Source organism: Aythya ferina (assembly GCF_964211825.1).
Source record: "Aythya ferina genome assembly, chromosome: 1".
Lineage (NCBI taxonomy): Eukaryota > Metazoa > Chordata > Aves > Anseriformes > Anatidae > Aythya > Aythya ferina.
Genome location: NC_140296.1, coordinates 133,086,251 through 133,107,183, shown reverse-complemented (window position 1 = coordinate 133,107,183; position 20,933 = coordinate 133,086,251). Strand labels below are relative to the sequence as shown.

Here is a 20,933-nt window from a genome sequence, read left to right as displayed (position 1 = left end):
CAGTTAAATCATATTACCATACTCGATACGTCTTGTTGTTTGGGAACTCATTTTTAATGACTGTACACTTACCACTGAAAATTCATTTTCTGGAGTACTAAGATTTATAGTTTGTGCCAATCAAGTATGAATTTGCTGTTAATCCCAAAGTGGACATTCCTCTTGCAAGTAATTTTTAATTATTATCATTCAAAGCTTCCTCCATCATGGCTCATGTCACTTTTCTTCTTCTCCTTGCCATACAGCTTAAGATTTAGGGTTAGTCACAGCAGGGGTAAGCTGTGACAGCTCTGTTGAATTCACCAAAGCTGTATCCGGTGTGCATTTGAATACCTTCTTGTGTCAAAAAGTCTTGGAGTCAAAATGTACAAGACTGTATCCTTTCTGTGCAAGAAAGGGATGAGCATTAAAAAAAAATCCCATAAAACTGCATCAAAGCTGTAAATAACAAGAAGCTGTATTTTGCCATCTTGCTTCTTGTAAACAAATCTTTTGAAGGCAGTTATGTTTTGTTTAATGGCAGATCCTAGATTAAACTTTGGAAAAAAAACATAAATGCATATGAGCTGGCCTCTAGGTTTAGATTTGTGCACAGAACCTCCATTGATTCAACTGGGAGGTAATTAAATGCTCACAGCTGTGGCTGAACTTGGCTCATGAATCCAAAAGAAACAGGCAAAACCTTCTGGGCCTTGTGTAGTTCTCATTCGGGCCCAGCAAGAATGGGAGGTGTAACACAAGGTATCTCTGTAAGCTGTGCTGCACTGTACATCTACTCATTCTGTTGCTTGGCCTGTTTTTTGAAGGAAAGAGGCTGATGTGCACTAATATACATGTTGACTGTAGGCTCCACATATGAACAACAAATGCTAAACCCACTAGTATGTGATAGGTGTACCCAAATCTCAGTAACCAAATAAAATACAGGGCAAAGCGATCATGTCTGAGATGGCAGGACACACCTATGTGTTGTACTTTATAGATTTTTAACTTTTAAAACTTAAGTTTTAAACCCTTACTATTTTGGTTGTAGCTGCAGAAAGACAGACCATGGAATCTGATGATTTTCTTAGAATATGATGATTTTATAATAGAAATGTCCAGAAACATTTTTATTCTGTTGGAAAACAAACAAAAACAGAAGACTGTACTTTCAGGGATGAAAGATCTCTTAGTAAGCCATTACAATTGTGTTTGTTTATTTACTGCCTTCAGATAAGTGGACAAGCAGCAGCTGATTTGCTTATGTATCTGCAAATAAACTGATTGTGTTGAATTCTCAGAAAAAAGGTGTGACTTTGCCAGGCTTAGGAGAATATGATTACCTAATATATTTTACAGCTATGTCTGTGAGTTCTGTCCCAGATCCTACATTATTCTCCTGGGACTTTGGGCAGATCTTACTTCAAAAGACGTGCAAGAAGACGTAAAAGAAGATGAAGTGAAAAAAACCATTTTAAATGCTTGATGTTGCTCAGACCCTAACAGTCAGAAAGGATGAATTCAGGAGTGTGATTGAAATCTTTCTAATCTGTCTAACAGAAGCACAATTTGATGCTGAGCTGGCAGAGGTATGCTAAGTCATTGCTGTTTATAATAATTTAGGGACACTTCCGACTTCTTAGGTGCAAAATTTCCCTATGTTTCAATGGGAGCAGATTCAAGACAAATATTATTTAAAAGATGTTAGATATGGTTGAAATCTTATATGAGTAGCTGAAGTGAAAGTAATAGAGAACTTGCAAAAGTAATATGAACTAAATTCTAAAATTTTGTTCTTTATCTGTGGCTTGTCACTCTGGTTGAAAAAGTTGCCATTTACTACCAGATTTTGCAATTAAAAACAAGGACACTACTCAAAGCTTAGTCACAAACATGCAGTGTTATGAGTGTGCATAGATTAAGTTGTGAACTCCGAGATGTACCAGCTGCTTTTTGTCTCAATGGTGGTGGGGGGAGGGGTTCTCAGCACACTTCTCACACTTGTGAATTTATAAGCCATAGGCAGAGGTAGGACTTGAAGGAGTGTTGGGCATTTATATGGTAATGTAACTGACACATTGAAAAATGGGGAGGATTCTCATGCACAATCTGCACCAGTGTTATTGCACACCTACATTTTTGTATTGAAAATGTAGGAAACTGTAATCTTCCCCACCCCCAGTCTGTCTCCTTTGTTTTTTGTAGTTTAAAATGTAAACATAACAGCTCACCTCACCCACATTAAACCAATCAGTCTGTAAAAGGCTAAGCACATTTCGGCTAAGCTTGATGTTAAATTCTTTGATGATATAGTCCCTAAAAAGCCATTAGGATGACATATGCACCTGAAACACTTTAAATACTATTTTGGATCAAGAGAAGGTGCTGATGAGAATGAATATGCTTTCATATACGCACATGGAAGATAAGAGCTAGAGACTTGAGAAATCTCTATTTCATACTATGAAAAAACTTGCGGACTTTCATGTTGGGGGGAGAGGGTTACCAAGCTCTGCTTAATTGTAGACAACTTGCTGAGAAGCAGTCATGCAAAATATACAGAACAAAAGCACAATTATAAGATACTTATTTTTCTTAAGGAAAAGAATAAATTAGTAATGCAAATGAAGTATTTAAAAATATCTGGTATCACTATAGCACTTACTCATGTATTTATGCATGTACTGATCTATGTATTTTGAAATATAGATTCCAAGTATTGGCAAAGTTACTGTGCCCTATCTTGACTTCCTGTTCACTAAAGTTGCAGAAAGTTGCAGCGTGCTAAAAAGGTAAGTGTTCCATATTATGCAGTCAAATTGCTCCTGACTTCTAGTCACAAATCACTTGTGAGTTTTCTAGCTCTCAAAGCAGGGTCTAGCTGCTGATGTGAGCATCTAGTAAGGTAGACATACAATTAGTTCTTTTCTAGAAATGTTTTTCTTGTATATGTAATTGCCATAGTTGCCATAGGAATGTTGACTAATTGCTAAAGGGAAAGGAATGGTCTTCTAAGCCACTGATCTGCTACTGGGAAAATATGAGTCTTTGGCACTAATCAGCCTGTTAACTAAATTAACATTGTAAATTATTGTGTATTAAAGAAATCATAGTCAATGCAGTTTCATAAGGATTCAAAAATGAAAGGTAGATCCATATTCTACATAAAAATAATAATAAAAATATTATAAAAAAGAAAGGTGCTCTCACAGCAGCTTTATTAGTGGAGCACTAATGTTTTTTCACCACCATCCCTTGCTACTCCCCCCCAGTGAAATATAAAGAATGTAATTTTGAAAAGGGATCTGCAAGGAAATTGTTCTTCCTCCAAAAAAATTTTTGTAAATTCCAGTCCAACTTTATTCCCAGCAAGTGCAAAGCTAAGAAAACTCTCAGACAAAGAAAGAATGAAGGCGTGTAATACCAGGGATACAAAAATAGGATTAAGACTTTGAAAGGAGGCAGGAGGAAGAAGAGGAGCAGCAAAAGAAAAGTAGAAAAAAAAGGAGGGACTTTTCCTAGAGAGACAGAGGAGCTTAAAAATCCTAATTAATTAGTGAAAACTAATTAAAATACAAATGTGGGGTCTTTTCTGGAATAAAAGTTTAATCTTTTCTTTATTACATGGGACATAGTAAATTGGTAAATCTTCTTATACACTTAGGGTTGGATTTTCCTCTAACATTCAAGGAGAATAAGATGTTACTCTTGATTTCCTTTTAAACTCACTAACATTTGGAACAGATCATTAAAGATTTGTTTTTTGGCCACCTAGAGATCTTTTCTGAAACTGTGTGCAGTGTAGAGAAGTAAACATAACGGTAGGATTGTGAAAGCTATCAGAAACATATCTATACTTCCACCACTGGAGGGCAGTACAGGTGCTGTTTTCCAGAAGTTATGATGGGATGAATTATGAGATACTTACTTTTCCTGTTTAAAACTCGAGCAATTCCACTGAATTCAGAGGCTGAAAATATGGCAAAAGTTAGCTTTCAGGACTCCATGCCACAAAACCAGATATGAATAACATTGTGCAAAGCTTTTCAGAACCAGTTACTTAAGGCTGAAACCGAAGACAAATATGCAGAGATTAGAATTTTGCACATGTAGAGCCAGCTGTAGAAAGTAGACTTGGCTGGCCTGTTGCAAGTCAATGGGATGAGGAAATGGAATTAAAGCAAGGTAATACATCTTTTTATTATTATTATTATTTATTTATTTTCAAAAAGATTTTTTCAAATTTTCAAAGTTACTGGTGACCAACAGGTACAAATAGATTTCATTTGTGCTTGGAGAGAAGGGGAGGAGGCATGTTTATAGTTCTGAGGGACACTTGATGAGAGAGAATTAGCACTATAAGTAGAAGGGAGAACTAGCACTATAGCTTTCTTGACCTTGGGACTCTGTATCATTCCAAGGGCCAAATACAGCAGCATATACGTATAGATATATCCTTGAACAAAAAATATTCTACACTAAGTCATCACACTGGTAGAAGAGGGACAGCTGCCACATCTCTGTTCTGCTCAGGGATCCAAAGTAGTGATTTTGTTTACGAGCAGTGCAAAGTTGTGAGGAACAGCTAGAACGAAGGTAGGATCAAGCCACTTTCTTGCATTTGTAGTTCTTTGCATGCCAAGCCAAAGCTCCCCCATTCGTGTCCCTACAGTGGTCTTCAACAGTACTATTGTGGTTCATGTTCATCTATACTTTTTCTGTGTTTTCAGATCAAACAGCCAAGGTTGCCAGACAACGACATTAAGGCAGCTGGAATTACTGCTCAAGGAGAAAGTATGTTGACCAGGGTGATAGCACAAACCACGTGCTGGTATCGTAGGTCACTTCAGATAATAAGTAGATGGTGCTCTTGATCTATTGCTATCAATTTAGTAATGTGCATAAATGGATGTTGCCCTGTTGTTGCATTATGAAGATCTTGTCATATAGGTACGCTTAAAGTGTTGTTTTTGTTATTATCATGCTAAAGTACGAAGTGTTTTAAGTCTCCTCTCTCTAATCTATGCTATGAATCCCTTTTTAGCATAGTCCTACTGTGATTCTATTTCTTCATTACTAGATGCTTGTGGCTTGAGTAACAATGCTTGTTTTATATAAGAAACTGGATCATTTAGCTCTTTGCAAGGCTGGTATAAAACATTCAGTCACATCACAAGCATAGTATTTTAACCATTTTGTACTCTTAAAATTATTCATCCACCTGAGAGCTCAGGCTACTTAAAACTCAGACAGGGTTGAACAGCATCAAAATACTTTTTCTAATTGGGGAAGATGTGGTGGTGTGACTATGGGAAACCTAGACTTATTTATTTCACAAACTGAGTCACAAAAACCTGTCCATCAGTGTCATGATCTTATTATATTTGGACATTTTCAAATTAACCTGTAACCTGATGTCACATACCATGTCTGACTGAGAGAGGGAGTTAGGAGAATCTTAGCAAATACAGATAGAGCGCTGACGGTATCAAACTAGTGGATGCTACTTAGTGTCTTTGCCAACTAGTGTGCATTCTGCAAATTAATTAAAGCAAGAAGCCTTGGGCCCCTTACCAAGGTTAGTCTCTTGATAAGAGTGTGAGCCTATCTTAAGAAACTGTCAGAAACTGGTCCTACGGATGGACAAGAGCCAAGAAGCAACTGAGTCTGCGCAAAAACAAGAGGTCAACTAGCGGTGACGAGGAAGAGTCACCAACCTTCATCCCCACGACCGCCAGCAACCACCACCAGGAGACAATGTGCAACTGCAGAGGGGAGGATCTTATGGAAATGACTTCTTGAACTACTTTTAATATGAAGCTGGGACAGGTTACCATAGAATCATAGAATATCCAGAGTTGGAAGGGACCCATAAGGATTATCAAGTCCAACTCCTGGCACCGCAGAGGTCTGCCCAAAAGTTTAGACCATGTGATTAAGTGCACAGTCCAATCACTTTTTAAATTCAGACAGGCTTGGTGCAGTGACTTCATTCCTGGGGAGCCTGTTCCAGTGTGCAACCACCCTTTCAGTGAAGAACCGCTTCCTGATGTCCAGCCTAAACTTCCCCTGCCTCAGCTTAACACCATTCCCACAGGTCCTATCGCTGGTGTTTACAGAGAATAGGTCACCTGCCTCTCCACTCCCCCTCACGAGGAAGTTGTAGACCACGATGAGGTCCCCCCTCAGCCTCCTCTTCTCCAGATTGAACAGGCCCAGTCTCATTGCCCAGTCTGTACGTACAGCCTGGGTTGCCCCGTCCCAGGTGCAGGACCCAGCACTATTCTTTGTTAAACTTAACGTAGTTGGTAATCACCCAGCTCTCCAATCTGTCCAGATCTCTCTGCAAGGCCTTTCCACCCTCATCAGAGTCCAGAACTCCTCAAAGTTTGGTGTTGTCAGCAAATTTGCTCAAAACACCTTCTACTCCTACATCCAAATCATTTATAAAGACATTGAAGAGGACTGGCCCTAAAATGAAGCCTTGAGGGACCCCACTAGTGACCATCCGCCAGCCAGATGTGGCCCCATTAACCACAACCCTTTGAGCCCTGCCCATCAGCCAATTGCTCACCCACCGTATGATGTTTTTGTTAAATTGTATGCTGGACATTTTGTCCAGTAGGATCCTATTCCCAATAGGATCCGTGTGAAAAGCCTTGCTGAAGTCCAAAAAGATCACATCAGCTGGTTTCCCTTGGTCAACTAGATGGGTGATCTTATCATAAAAGGAAATCAAATTTGTTAGGCAGGACCTGCCCCTCATGAACTCATGTTGGCTGGTACCAATGACTGCATTGTCCCCCAGGTGCACATCAGTAACTTCAAGAATCATCTTCTCCATAATTTTACCAGGCACTGACATGAGACTGACAGGCCTGTAATTGCTAGGGTCTTCTTTCTTACCCTTCTTGAAAACTGGGACATTTGCCAGCTTCTGGTCTACTGGGACCTCTCCAGATTCCCAAGATTGTTGAAAAATAGTTGAGAGAAGTTCTGCAATGATATCAGTCAGCTCTTCAGGCACCCTGGGATGGATCCCATCCTTACCCATGGACTTATATGGATCCAGGTGGAGCAGTAAATCCAGCACACGTTCAGGGTTGGTTGAGAGTTTGTCATTCCCACTGTCATGGTCCTCAAGCTCAGGGCACCCAGGGTCCCGAAGACCATCATCAGCATTGAAGACAGAGGTGAAGAAGGCATCTCTGCTTTGCCTATGTCATTGTCTGTGAGGAAACCTTCCCCATCAAGTAGCGGACCTATGTTTTCTTTGGTCCTCCTTTTTCTGTTAACATATCTAAAAAATATAAACATATAAAATATAAATATATAAAATATATCCTCACTCTAGTCTGACTGAAATATTAACTTATCGCAAGGCTGTTAGAACAGATTGTATCCAAGACAATCTTTTCTTACTGTATAAAGGCCTATCAATCATAACTAGATATAGTTGTTATTAATGTCATAGCTTTTATTCATTTGGCTATATGCAGCTAACTGAAGAGTAACATTTAAGTTTTCATGTTAAGTATTTCCTATCACAAAAGAAGGAGATGAAATATCTTATTACAGAATTTATGTATTGAAAATATCCTCTGATGTCCTAATTAGAGGTCTGCTACCTTAAATTTACAAGGTACTATTATATTTTAATAGCTTTGTGAAATATAGCTATTATATACATTTTGAGTACATTAACAAAAAACATCATTAACTTAAGACAAGGTTATGGTTACATATGTATTTCAGGAACCATTGAGTTAGCTAAGTGCTGCAAGATATTTAAATACATGATGTACACAGGTAATTATTCAGATACACCAAGAGTTCATACAATCTTTTAAATATTCACCTGTAACATTACACAGGTAATTCCCAAGCTAAACCTTATTCTGCTTCTGTTTAGATGTCTATCATCATTCAAGGAAGGATACATTTATGTTGGTGACTGTGGCTGGGTTCTAAATTTGTATGTGTATGAGGGAACTTTAAAAAAAAATGCAATGTTCTCAGTTAAAAAAGAATAGTAATTTTTTCCCCTTCATAGGCAGAAAGCCACATTAGGCTCACCTACCACATATACCTGTATTTAGACATCATAACCAATGTGATGGCTGAAACCTAAATCTCTAGGTTTCAGTCACTGAAGGAAGGTCATGCTCTACCTAGTGCTTAAAATGTTGTATATGAAATTCATTGCTTTGCCTAAAGGAATTTCTAGTTTACTAGTGCCATTTGAAAAGGAAATTGCCTTCTCTAAATGCAAAATATTCATTTCTCATAGAGTGTTATTTTAATATTTCTTACTGTGTCAGGAAATGTGGTCCTGTATTATCTAAATAGGTACAAAATGGCATTTATTATATGTTAGAAAAGTTTTCCAGTGCTTACATTTGTGTCAATTATGTCAGTGTTAGTTTCTTGTTTATTGAAATCACCTGTAATTTGCAGATTGCAAAGAATGTGAAAAACATTATCAGGTGCTGCAGATTTTTTGACTACAACAATGCAGGATGGATACAGAGGCATGCACTATAGCAAATTCTTGAGATCACCTGTTTTAAGATGAAGGACCCAGAATTTGAAATGTAAGTAAAGAAACCTTTTTTTTTTTTCTTTTCTTTCTTCTCTGTGAGAATAATAACAACAATAAATGATAGGGCTTTTGTGATCTTCTGAATAGTAGTAGCCAGGGCTACTTGCCAGTTTATCTTCTGTATGTGAGTTGCTGCCTTCAGTCTTTCTCTGACTAAATGGATGTAATAGTATATGAGGATAAATATGTCAGTAAGTCATTTCAAAGGGATGAGTCCTGTATCAGAATTCATCCCAGATTAAATCAGCTTGATTTTCAAGATGGAAGTTAAGATGGTGGAGAAACAATATAGGATTCCCCTTGCCTGCAGTCAGGGTTGAGGAGTCTGGAGATGGTGGTGCCTATTTGTTCCATTATGAAAGCTGAGCAGAAGAGAGAGTGAGAACCCCAGAGTCTTTTTTCAGAGGATGAGGTGGTGAACAGAGGAGAGGCCTTACAAGGCTTACAAGGGAGGCCCTCTGCTTGTAAGAGATATTAGGATAGTCTGTTGTTTGACCTCTTCGGTTTCTTTGGCTGACATTAGGATATACATGATTTTTTTTGAAATACTATTCAGCAGAACCAGTTTACCAGGTGAAGAGGGTGAAATGCGTGTACAAGACTTAAACACAGGAGCCAGGCCCCTTCCCTTTCACAGCTGATCTGAAACTATTGTCTTCTGAACAAGAAGGTGGTGTCTTGCTCCTGTTGAGAGAAGTGAAAGGTAAAAGCTGAGAGACATTGCCTCTCCCTGGAAAAAGATCCTGATGACCAGATGACTAGTGAATTCTAGAATTTGAGAAAGTCAATAGCTCTGATCCACTGTTTCATGCTTTTGCTGAATTCTAGCAGATAATGAGAATGTGACTTTTTTTTAACCACAGGGTAGAAGAATGTAGTTGTTTGAAGTAAAATGGTACTGTGACAGGTCTTCACATCTTGTGCAACTTGAGGCAGTAAACAGAAATCTTGTATCATGGATACTATGTTTGGTTTTCTCTCCCCTTAGTGTGGTCTTTATGTAAAGTGATATGATGAAATGGAAACTTAGAGTCTGCCTCCAGGATGAAGCTAGGAAGCCAGGAGAGGCTAGATTCGGTGACACAGTACTCTAGGCCTGGCACCTGATTCACCAGGAACCTCAAAGAAAAAGAGGAGAAAAAAAAAAAAAAGCTTAAACTTTTAAGGCTGTAGTTTGTACAGCTATAATAAGGGAAATATAAAAATATATATTTAAATAAATATAAATACAGCTATAAAAAGGGAATAATACTTACCCTTGAAGTTCATTGTGAACCATAATTAATGTTCATAGAGCATTTGGAAATGGGATTGCTCTGCCACCTTCAGTTGTGTGGACTCCCAGGATGAGTCCCAAGAGCTGGTCTCCCAAGACGATCCTAAGATATTCAATGTCAGAGCAATGGCTAAGTATTAATCTTGGGAGTCCATATTATGCTTCAGATCTGTCAGATTTAGGGCCTCTACCAGTCTGTACTGACAGAAGCTGTAGCAGAGCCTGATATCTCTGAGCATAGGTGTGTGAATCAGACATATCTGAAGCTTTGTGTGTAGTAGGGCTTGCAGGAAGAAAGATGACCTAAGCATGATTGGGAAGGAGAGCGCATATCCAAACAGCATGTGGAGTATTTCCTTTATATCTTTGCTGTTGGCTTTGTGACATTGTGCTTATAAGCCACTATGATGGAAGTGTTGAAGGAGATGAAGTGATGACAATGTCTGTGAATTGATGCTGGTGACATGCAGGGAGATCAGCTACAAGCTGCCTTAAACCAACATGAATCTGACTCTCCATACTCTGTTTCCAAAGAATGTTTAGTGTTTTATAATTTTGAATTACTTTCTGTGGACATTGGAGTCTATGAAATCCATCAGGAAATACTGTTGGTGATTGTATTTACTGGAAAGGGACTTAAAACAAATTAAGATGATACTTTCTTGCTTGAGGATTTTTATTTGGATATTCTTTTCATTGTGAGCAATTCCAGAATGATTTTTGTCAGTTCATATTGGCTACACTATTATACTTTGTGTATATTTTTTGGTTCAGATACTTTCCAGACTTAGATGTGAACAAAACCAATTAAATAATTTGGTACAGGCAATTGTAGAACAGAAGCAATACTCTTCTAAAACAGTCTATTAAAAAAAAAAAAATGAAATGATGCTTTATTTGGTCATAAACCTCGTGTTTGGCATCACAATCTGAAAGGTAATAAATCTATAAAAATGTTACTGCATCTTGTAAGTACTGAATAATAATAATAAAAAAATCACAGAATGTTATTGGGGGGGGGGTTAAAGCTCTAAAATGATGAAATTTTATCAGAAGAACTTTTGAAGCTTAACAAATAAAAATAATGGTATAGAATCACCTCTGTATGAAAACAACAGAAAATCTGAAATAACACAGATATAATATTACATGTATTTGATTTTTCACTGAAACATCACACAAACTACAGAAATATTCTTTTAAAAAAGCCAAGTGAAATTGAGAGTGTATAAATATACCCAAACTATATCTTTTTTTTTATTATTATTATGGATGAGCCTTAAAGCAATTAAAATGTGTTGTTGTTTTCCAAAGTCCAAGTTCAATATCATTAATGTAAATAATATACTTAAGGAAGGAATAAAATGCTTTTTCTTTTGAAAATGTAGTTAAAATCATGGGTCAAATTAACTTCTATGTTGGTAATTTTGCACCAATCAAGTTAAATTTCAAGGAAAACATAAAACAGATGAGAGTACTAGTGAATCTGCTCATCTGCCTGCACGCTTACTGATTTACAAAAGCTAATTTTCTGTAATCATCATGGCTTAAAGGAACTTTGTCCAAGTGGGCAACTTAGGTCAGGTTGACTGAGTTTATTTTGTCTGTATCCTACTTGGTTGGGGAGGCATGGCATCCCAAGAAATTTGAATCTAAATGTACTCAAGTATCTTTCAAGTATATCCTTGTCTCCCTCTGAATTCCTGATCAACTGGGCAAGCATAATACTTTCTCTCTCTTATGTTGGGAACTTGACCACTTCAAAAATCTACATGGCTGACAGTGGTGAAAATGGCTGAGAAATAACAGAAATCCAAAGCAAGCAGTAACAAGTAAAAAATTGCAGATTTCTCTGTCTCCCATGGAATATTTAAATGCTCCAAATCATCATCCAGGAAATTCTTTATAACAAAATTACCCAAGATTTCCAATTTCCCCCACCTTCCTCTGCACTCCCTCTCTCTCTCTTTTTTTTTTTTTTTTTTTTTAATTACATCAGGGCCATATATGCAGGAAGGTGAAATAAATGCTCAGTCTGTCTTTCTAGGTTGTTTTAATGTATCTATTCCCTCTTCTTCCTACTTCACTCATTTCCTCAGGCAAAGAGTGTCGTATTCCAAAGGCAGCAGCCTAAAAACTCAGGTTAATCAGAAAGAAATTTTCTATTTTTAAGGTTCCCAGTGATGTTTCCGTAAATCTAGAGAGCCTTTGCTTCAAAGCAGTGGTTTCAGAGATGATCTAGGGTACTAGATGCTTAACTAGTTGCTAGCCCATGTTTCTTACGTATCTTTATCCATCAATTTCTCTGGACAATATAGCTTTCATAGCATAGGCCTCTGAATGTGTTATTCTAGAGAAAATGCATCTCATGTGATAGGGCCTTGGCCACTGCTGTCCTTCAGGCTTCTTTTGTTGAATGAAATTATAATATAATCCACTTAAAATGGTTCTTTCTAGAAGAAACAGAAAACACTGCTATCCCTTGAACCAAGTTTTGCTGCCATGTTTCTTTTTGCTGAATCTTCACAATGTGGTCAGCTGAACTGATTTCTGCTTTTGGACTGCAGCTGTTTCTGATTCAAGCTACAGCCCACTGAATACGTGCCTTGGATTGATTAACAGTTATTTTTTCCCATAATCTGCTATGGTTGTTCTGGGACATAGTGTCGAGTCTCTCAATTAACTTTAATTGACGTTGGATTGGTCCTGTAATTACTGAGAGCTTTTTCTGTCAAGATCCTGACAAAAGTCACTGCCCATGCATATCTTTTGGGCTAGGGATGCTTACTGTATAGTCTGGGGAAAATAATCATTTTCAGAGGACTGTTTTGATCCACAAACTCTGCCAAAGAGCCCTGTTTGTGCTCCTAGCATTGCTTTCCAATGGGCCAGCCCAAATCCAGAGAAACAGAGCAATTGTTACTTCACCAAGTTTTTTTTTTTTTTTTTTTTTTCCTCCAGAAAAAAGTCTAACAGTTTCTTTTACATGTTATTTACATAACCCCTTCTTGGACTGACCTCCCATCTAAAGGTTTGCTTGATTATGTGAAAAATATAACTCTCCTTAAGACCAGATCCTAGGTCTGAGCTTTTAGGTTTTCATAGGTATGTGGTCATGATCAACTAGTCCTAGTAGTCTGGAAAGTTATTCAGTATACCAGTGCTACATTCTCCAGTTTTGTACGAAACAACACCCATGAAATATATGCCTATTTCCTGAACATCCCAATGATAACCCTGAATTCATTGCAGTCAGGCAACGCAAGCCTGCATTTTTAGATGAATAATTGAAAACATAGGAACAAAAGCACCTGACTTCTTCCTATATGCGATAACTGGAGTTAATTTAAAAATCAAAAGAAAAGGGATATAGCAACAATTTTTAAATATTGAACTTAAAAGCTTTCTCTTAAAAGTCACATGTTCAAGTCAAAACTGTCCCTAGGCACCTTTAATGTACTCGTGGCAGTAATGCAGCAAATAACTCAAGGTTATTTTCTTTGGCAGCAATTTCAAAGCAAATCTTTGTGCAAAGTATGATTTCTTTTCCTTGAACAATGGGCTGGATTCATAAAAAGTGTAATGGGTACATGTAGTGGGTTTACGCGTAAACCCACTACGGTGCATTTGTTAGTTTTTCAATTTTAACAATTAAGGGGTATGTGTGTAAAAATAGCACGTAGGAAAATAATGAATAGTTGTTTATAATTAGCATATTTTTATACTTAGAAAACCAGAACCCATTTCTGCAGTTATTAAATGTGCATTGTCAGCTTCATTTTTTTTTTTTTTTTTTTAAATTGCCAACTTAAAAAAAGAAAATTCAGTTGGATTGTTGCTTAAGGAATATATACTGAAATGAAAAGCAAACTCAGACTTTAAAGTGTATAGAATAATATATAGCTTTCTTTTGCCTGATTGTGTCAGCACTGAGATATGTGCTAGCCTGCTGGCTTTTAAGCAAAAATTGTTCAAAAATCTCCCATTATGGATCTGTGTAGTACAGCTGTATCATGGCATTGATTCAAGAATATTATGGCTGCACTAGATTGGATGCTTCAGCTTATCAGTGCCAAAACTAGCATTAAAGTTAAATGTAGCTGGCATTCATGTACTCTGAAAGACTGTGCTTGCAAGAACAGGGCTTTAAAGATGGTCTGCTCCAATGTCCCTTGAATGTAATGTAAGTATTTTCATTGTGACTTGTTTCAATCCAGTCCTTCCACCTTGGTTGTACAGCAGAAACAGTGATTGAACAGATATTGGACATATGGAATTATTGGATTTTTTTTTTTTCAGATGATAACCTACGAATTGATTTAGGTTTTATAAATATGGGAATAAATAAGGAAAGCATAGAAATAAATAGGAAAGTAATTTAATGACAGGAAGTGCAAAGGAAAAGGTTAACTTAAAGTACTGAAAGTTTGTCACCCTTTTTAATGAGCTGAAAGGTATCCTCATCTCTGGAAAGGAAACATAGGAAGATCATAACCTAGGATTTCTGAGTCACCCTGTGATTTCTTTCTTCCCTCTATAGAGAAGGATAGAAGAGACTGTTGTCAGTGTTTAAAGGTGGTCTTTGGCAATACCTTCTTTGGCCAATAAATTTATTAAAGTAATCATAGCAATGGTAAGGACAGATAATTGGTCTTTTAAGGCATATCAACATAGCTCAATCAAGAATGATGCTGCATAATTTGTGTTCTCTTTATATGCCCATACAATGGCAATAGTAAGTCTCCTATTGATTTTTATCACGGACAGGCTCTGGCCCAATTTCAGTGGCTGCACAGACCAACTCAGTCTCCATGCATTGTGTGTCCAGTGTCATATCCCACCTCTTCTGTAGTGTTGTGGTTTACAGTATGGTCACCATTGTATGATGGTGAGATCCTTGCCTGTTCTTGGGGATTTGTGTTCCTATATAAGAGGCTGGAATATAAAGAAAAGCTGACAAAAGTGCAATTTTGAACCAATAATTAGTTCTGTGTTTCTATTTGTTTATTAAATAGGATTGAGTTTCCATCCTTGACATACACAGGTCCATAATAAGCCATTTTGTTCAAAACAGTAGAAATTGCCCGAGAGTAGTAATAGGAAGTTCCTAGGGGAAAAAATGCCACTGTTTTCATGTAATAGAATACACAGTACCCCATGGGTTGCTGCAAACTGTTACTAATGTAGGATTATGACTGAAGAGTGTTCCTGTTCTGTAGTAAGACCATGGTACTTTGTGTATGTATCTGCTTTTTGTTGTAGGTTAGGGTTTTTTGGTAGTTCAAAAATTGAGCTGTAAACAATGGAGAATTTCCGACACTCCAAAGATGTTCCAAAGTATCATTCTTGATGATGAGGAATACTATTAACTTGATCTTTCTCTTGGCCTTTTCATAAAATACATGTAGAATCATAGAATGGCCTGGGTTGAAAAGGGCCTTAAAGTTCATCTGGTTTCAACCCCCCTGCTCTGGGCAGGGTTGCCAACCACTAGAGCAGGCTTCCCAGAGCCGCATCCAGCCTAGCCTTGAATGCCTCCAGGGATGAGGCATCCACAACCTATCTGGGCAACCTGTTCCAGTGCCTCACCACTCTCTGAGTGAAAAACTTTCTCCTAATTTCTAACCTAAATCTCCCCTGTCTGTTTGAAACCATTCCCTGTTGTCCTATCACTATTAACACATATAAACAGGCATTCCCCCTCCTGTTTACATGCTTCCCTCAAGTAGTGGAAGGCCGCAATGAGGTCTCCCTGGAACCTTCTCTTCTCCAAGCTAAACAAGCCCAGTTCCCTCAACCTTTCTGCATAGGAGAGGTGCTCCAGCCCTCTGATCATCTTAGTGGCCCTCTTCTGGACCCATTCCAAGAGCTCCACATCCTTCTTGTGCTGGGGACCCTTCTTGTGCTGGGGGCAGAGGGTTGGAGAAAGTGGAAGAAAATTGTCAGGGCCAGGATGGAAAGGAGAGGAAGGGAGATGAAGGAATGGCAGGCAAGGAAGGCTGTTGTCTTGCAGCCTGAATCCTAGGAAAGACAGGCTTTGATAAGATGTTTTAAGTGTGGCCAGGCTGCCCACTTCAGATAGGAATATCCAGAGTAGAAGAAGGAGGACAGAAGGAAAATGGGATGAAATATAGTATACTGATAAGTTGTTTCAGCCTCCTGGAGGGAGAAAGATACGGAATTAAGTTGGCCAATGACTGAGCCTTTGGTGAAAGTGTGAGAAACACTCCGTAACCAATAACTTAGGCTCAGGCGAGGATCCCAGTGAAGTAGTAATTTATTCACGATTGCAATGGTGGGCACCCCACAAGCAGGAGAGCGCATCTACTAGTTCCAAAACACAGTTTATATAGTTTTTGATGACAGGACCCTCCCCTGTTTCCCCACTGAGTGGGTAATCCAGGTTCACAATCTATCTGATGCTTCACAAACAATGCATGGCTTTCAGTAGCCGGCCTGTTAAATTTCAATTTCCTTTTGCCATTTTTACTGTTTGAAGTGGTAATGTTTCTTCACTTATCTGACTTAACTTAACGCTGTGATTTTCACCTAATTGTCCTAAGGAGTCTGGTTGTCTGCATTTCTCATGGTCACCTGCTTAAGCTTTCTTATCACTGTAAGCATATCTCAGTACCACATTCCTTCCTTCTAAACAATGTAACTCTGCAAAAACAACATTTCTATTCCTACAAAAGTAAGTGTTAAAAAGGGATACTGAAGGTGTTAAAGGTGTGGTATATAGAATTTGACAGAGCTGTTTGAAGTTGAATGAACAGGGAAAGAGGATGTAGGCATTATCTAAGTAACAGTTGTTATAAATGAAGTCTCAACTCTGTTGAGGGATTTTTGAAATTGAAACAGCAAGAATCCCATGGCTTGCTGTAGCTGAGCAAACCAGGGCAACTATGAGAAGTTCCCATGACAGTGTTCCCACATCGCCCAATTGAGGAATTCAGGAAAATATTGTTACCCGTAGCTGGCTTCAAGGACAAGGTCTATGTGACTGCTAATCACAAGGGGGTTGTTTTCTTGCAGGTGGGGTTGTTTCCTTGTAGTTGTTTGTCTGAGTGCTTTTGACCAATAATCTTGTGTGAAACACTGTCCGCCCCTGTTAAGTTCACTATAAAAGTTAGGCTATTTGGGCAATAAAAGGGAGCATGATCTAACTCTACTGGTGTCTGTCGTGCTTTCGGCTGTGCTTCCTGCAACATATGGCGCCCGAACAGGCTGAGGCTGGGACATTGGAGTGGCGCCGGGAGACCCGAGGCCCATGGAAAGCCTACCACTGCACGGAGAGAGTACTGACTGATGCTGCAGAGCTACGGCCAGCTACAAGAGACAAGGACAGACCTGGTGGACGCTGGAACACCTGAGAGACGTTGAAACACTCTACACACCGACCTGAACAAAGGAATCGCGGAGGGACGCGGGAAACGGAATCGTGGCGGGATGCGGAAAAAGGAATCGTGGCGGGACGAGGGAAATGGAATCGCAGAGGGACATGGGAAACGGAGCCGCGGAAAACGCGGGAAATTGAAGTAATCGCGGTGCGATGCGGGACATCCGAGATCGAGTTGATACGGGAGACCGGAGGCATCAGTGGACAACGGCAGCCGACCCTCACTGTGTGGTGAGTCGGCACATAGCAGAGGGGCGGACATCAGGACCCTGCAGCCTGTCTGACGTAACCATGTAAGCAGCGGCGGCTGTGCTGCTTCTCTCTGGCATTCTTTTTATAAGAGGTTTATCTTGCAATGCAAAAAAGACTATTCGTCCCCAGATCAGTGTTATAACTATGTTTCTGGATAACATTCCGTGGGGTTGCCACATTCTACAGATTACTAATGACAACTTAGCTCTATTACTACCTTTATTGCAGGGCAGGAGTGCAGAGACGCAGATTACACTGCCAAATGACCACCGGCAGGCTCTTTCACAAACTGCTTCTAAGGTTGCAGCTGGCACTGCCTGCAGCCGTATAGCAGACGTTACACTCTCTTTCCTAACTAGTAATCATGTGTCTCATCCATTTGTGGTGAATAGTCAGCGGCAAAAAGAAAAGGGGGAGAGTAACGGGCGACAAAGACAGAAACGGTACCAGGAGGATGCCACTGACACTAACAGCATGGGTAATAGGAGTAGTATAAGTGACACAGGTGCAGGGTGGCGGCAGGCGCTGCCGCGCTGTGGGGCACTCTGCCTGCTGCTCGCCCTCGCCGGCCTGTGCACTGCTGCTGACGGTGCTAGAGTAAAATGTGAAGACTGCTCAGATGGCAGTGATGAGAGTGCTTGTGTGAAGAAGACGTGTGCTGAATCTGACTTTGTGTGCAACAGTGGTCAGTGTGTGCCAAACAGATGGCAGTGTGATGGGGACCCGGATTGTGAAGATGGGTCTGACGAAAGTGCTGAGCTGTGTCATATGAGAACAGTGTCATGGAAATGTGATGGTGAAAAAAGACTGTGACAGTGGAGAAGATGAAGAGAATTGTGGCGATGTGACAGAGATCCTTATTGTAAGGATGGAAGTGATGAAATTAACTGCCCTTCCTGGACCTGCAGGCCAGACCAGTTCAGATGTGAAGATGGGAACTGTGTCCATAGGAGTAGGCAGTGCAGTGGTGTGAGAGACTGTCTGGATGGCACTGATGAAGCAAACTGTAACAATGTAATTCAGTGCTCTGGACCTGGCAAATTCAAGTGCAGAAGTGGAGAATGCATAGATATCAATAAAGTGTGTAACCAGCAGAGAGACTGCAAGGACTGTGGTGATGAGCCCCTGAAGGAATGCAACATAAATGAATGTGACTGTCCAGCTGGGTTTGAGTTTGTAGACAAGAGAAACTGTGGAGATATTGATGAATGTCAAAACCCTGGTATCTGTAGTCAAATCTGTATCAACCTGAAGGGTGGCTACAAATGTGAATGTAGCCATGGCTATCAGATGAATCCTGCTACAGGAACCTGGAAAGGGCCATATGGTACAAAAATACAAATAACACCTGTGATTACAATGACACTGCTAAGCAGGGTTTAGGGGTTTAAGGCACGGAGACAAGGGGTAACAACTACAGTGTTTGGAACAATTGTACAGCTTTGGCCTTACCTCCTGATGTTTTTCTGATTTGTGGGGATAGGGCCTGGCAAGGTATCCCTGCAAATGCTATCAGATGTCCATGTTACTTAGATAAACTCATTGTATTTGCTCGTAGCTTGTTACAGTTGCGTGAGATCACCAGACATAAATGGGCATTGCTCACACCGGACTGCAGTGATAATGTTGAATTGTGTGGGGTTGCAGCTAGAGCGGCATTGGCAATTTTAGTGCCTGGAGCGGCACCTCCGGCTGCACGTAACAACTTAGAAAAATTGGTATGCTGGGCCGAGAAGCAAGCCTATGCCACGACAGAGATACTTGAGGAGATGTTACCAGATCAAAATAGTCTGCGACATGTGCTTTAACAGGATCAAGCTGCTATTGACTACTTGTTTTTGGCTCAAAGGAATGGGTGTGAGGACTTTAAGGGAAACCTTAAAGTTTAAACCTTTTTGATCATAATGAGTCAATTCACAAATCCATTACTTTCCTGAAAGAGCACATGAGTAAGATTCAATATGGTATCAATCCTTTCAATCAATGGTTCACTGATTTGTTTGAAACAATGCATAGATGGTTACTGGGATTAGTCTAAGAGGGATTAAGGATTCTGTTTCCTGTGGTGTCAATCATCATTGCATGTGGTATTGTGATAAAAGTGGTTAAAGGGTTACTTGCAAAAATGTTATATTGGGCGTGGTTTGCTCAAAAAAGTTAACAATTCCCCCCCTTTTTTTTTTTTTTTTTTTTTTTTTTTTGAGGGATTTTTGAAACAGCAAGAATCCCATGGCTTGCTGTAGCTGAGCAAACCAAGCTACCAGAGCAACTATGAGAAGTTCCCATGACAGTGTTCCCACATCGCCCAATTGAGGAATTCAGGAAAATATTGTTACCCGTAGCTGGCTTCAAGGACAAGGTCTATGTGACTGCTAATCACAAGGGGGTTGTTTTCTTGCAGGTGGGGTTGTTTCCTTGTAGTTGTTTGTCTGAGTGCTTTTGACCAATAATCTTGTGTGAAACACTGTCCGCCCCTGTTAAGTTCACTATAAAAGTTAGGCTATTCGGGCAATAAAAGGGAGCATGATCTGACTCTACTGGTGTCTGTCGTGCTTGCGGCCGTGCTTCCTGCAACACAACTCAATCTGAATTTAGTAATATTTATACTTACAAAAGGTATAAAAGCTATAAAAGGTATAAAAGGCAAGTAAACAGCGCTGGGTGTGCGGGGAGTCTACGCTCCACCAACATGCACACATGAACATCAAACATTCTAAATATATAGAATGTTGCTTTACATACTAAACCCGAGTATGCCTTTACATATGTACAATCAGAAAAGGTAACAAACAATCCTTTAAATTCCATGACTTAAGTCTCCATTTTCCATTCCTTTTGAACAACATGTCTTGATTTAAGTTGTCAAGCAACTCAGTCTTCAGGCCTTATGTATCCTGTTCTTCCCAGATTGAAGAAAAACATACCCATCTCCTTTTCAAGGCCAATGAGGCCTGGGTCAAAAGGCACGTTCAGGTCAACAGGGGGCGTAACAGCAAAAGCCTTCAATGGCTGTAGCAGCTTAGGGGCCCATGGCGTAGCAGTTGGATCAGTAAAGGAGCCCGCAGATCCCTCACTATCTGGCAAGCCACACGTTTGTGATTGTGGCTCCACATGGCTCTTTAAGGCCTCAGAGACTGCTCGCCATGTGCCAAGCAATCCCACTGCAACCTTGTCATTTTTAGTTGCAGAGTCCCACACCTTGACCTCAGTTTGGTCCCATATTTCAGGATCATAAACTGTCTGATTTTTAATAAGGACAATAAGCTGTAAGGTTACCAGGACAGTCTTTGTTCCTAAGAATGTATGATTCCCCATAATGCGCAACTGCTTACCAGCGAGAGGCAGTTGTGTGCACGGGTCCTCTTCTCTCAGCTCAAGCTTCTCTCCAGCTCCTGTGCGCCTGTTTCCAGTGACTTTCTGTA

At 39.6% G+C, this 20,933-nt stretch overlaps 1 protein-coding gene across 1 annotated transcript in view; it reads left to right on the top strand.

Moving 5' to 3' along the window:
* The first annotated feature begins 1,107 nt into the window (after nt 1-1,107).
* The window catches only part of EFCAB6 (EF-hand calcium binding domain 6), a 120,110-nt gene continuing 100,284 nt past the window's right edge, over nt 1,108-20,933 (top strand). Inside the window, 7 exon segments of the mRNA XM_084538209.1 lie at nt 1,108-1,418; nt 1,421-1,462; nt 1,464-1,571; nt 2,692-2,774; nt 4,713-4,776; nt 8,440-8,523; nt 8,527-8,576. Coding sequence (XP_084394335.1) covers nt 1,344-1,418; nt 1,421-1,462; nt 1,464-1,571; nt 2,692-2,774; nt 4,713-4,776; nt 8,440-8,523; nt 8,527-8,576 — 506 coding nt within the window. The 5' untranslated portion in view covers nt 1,108-1,343.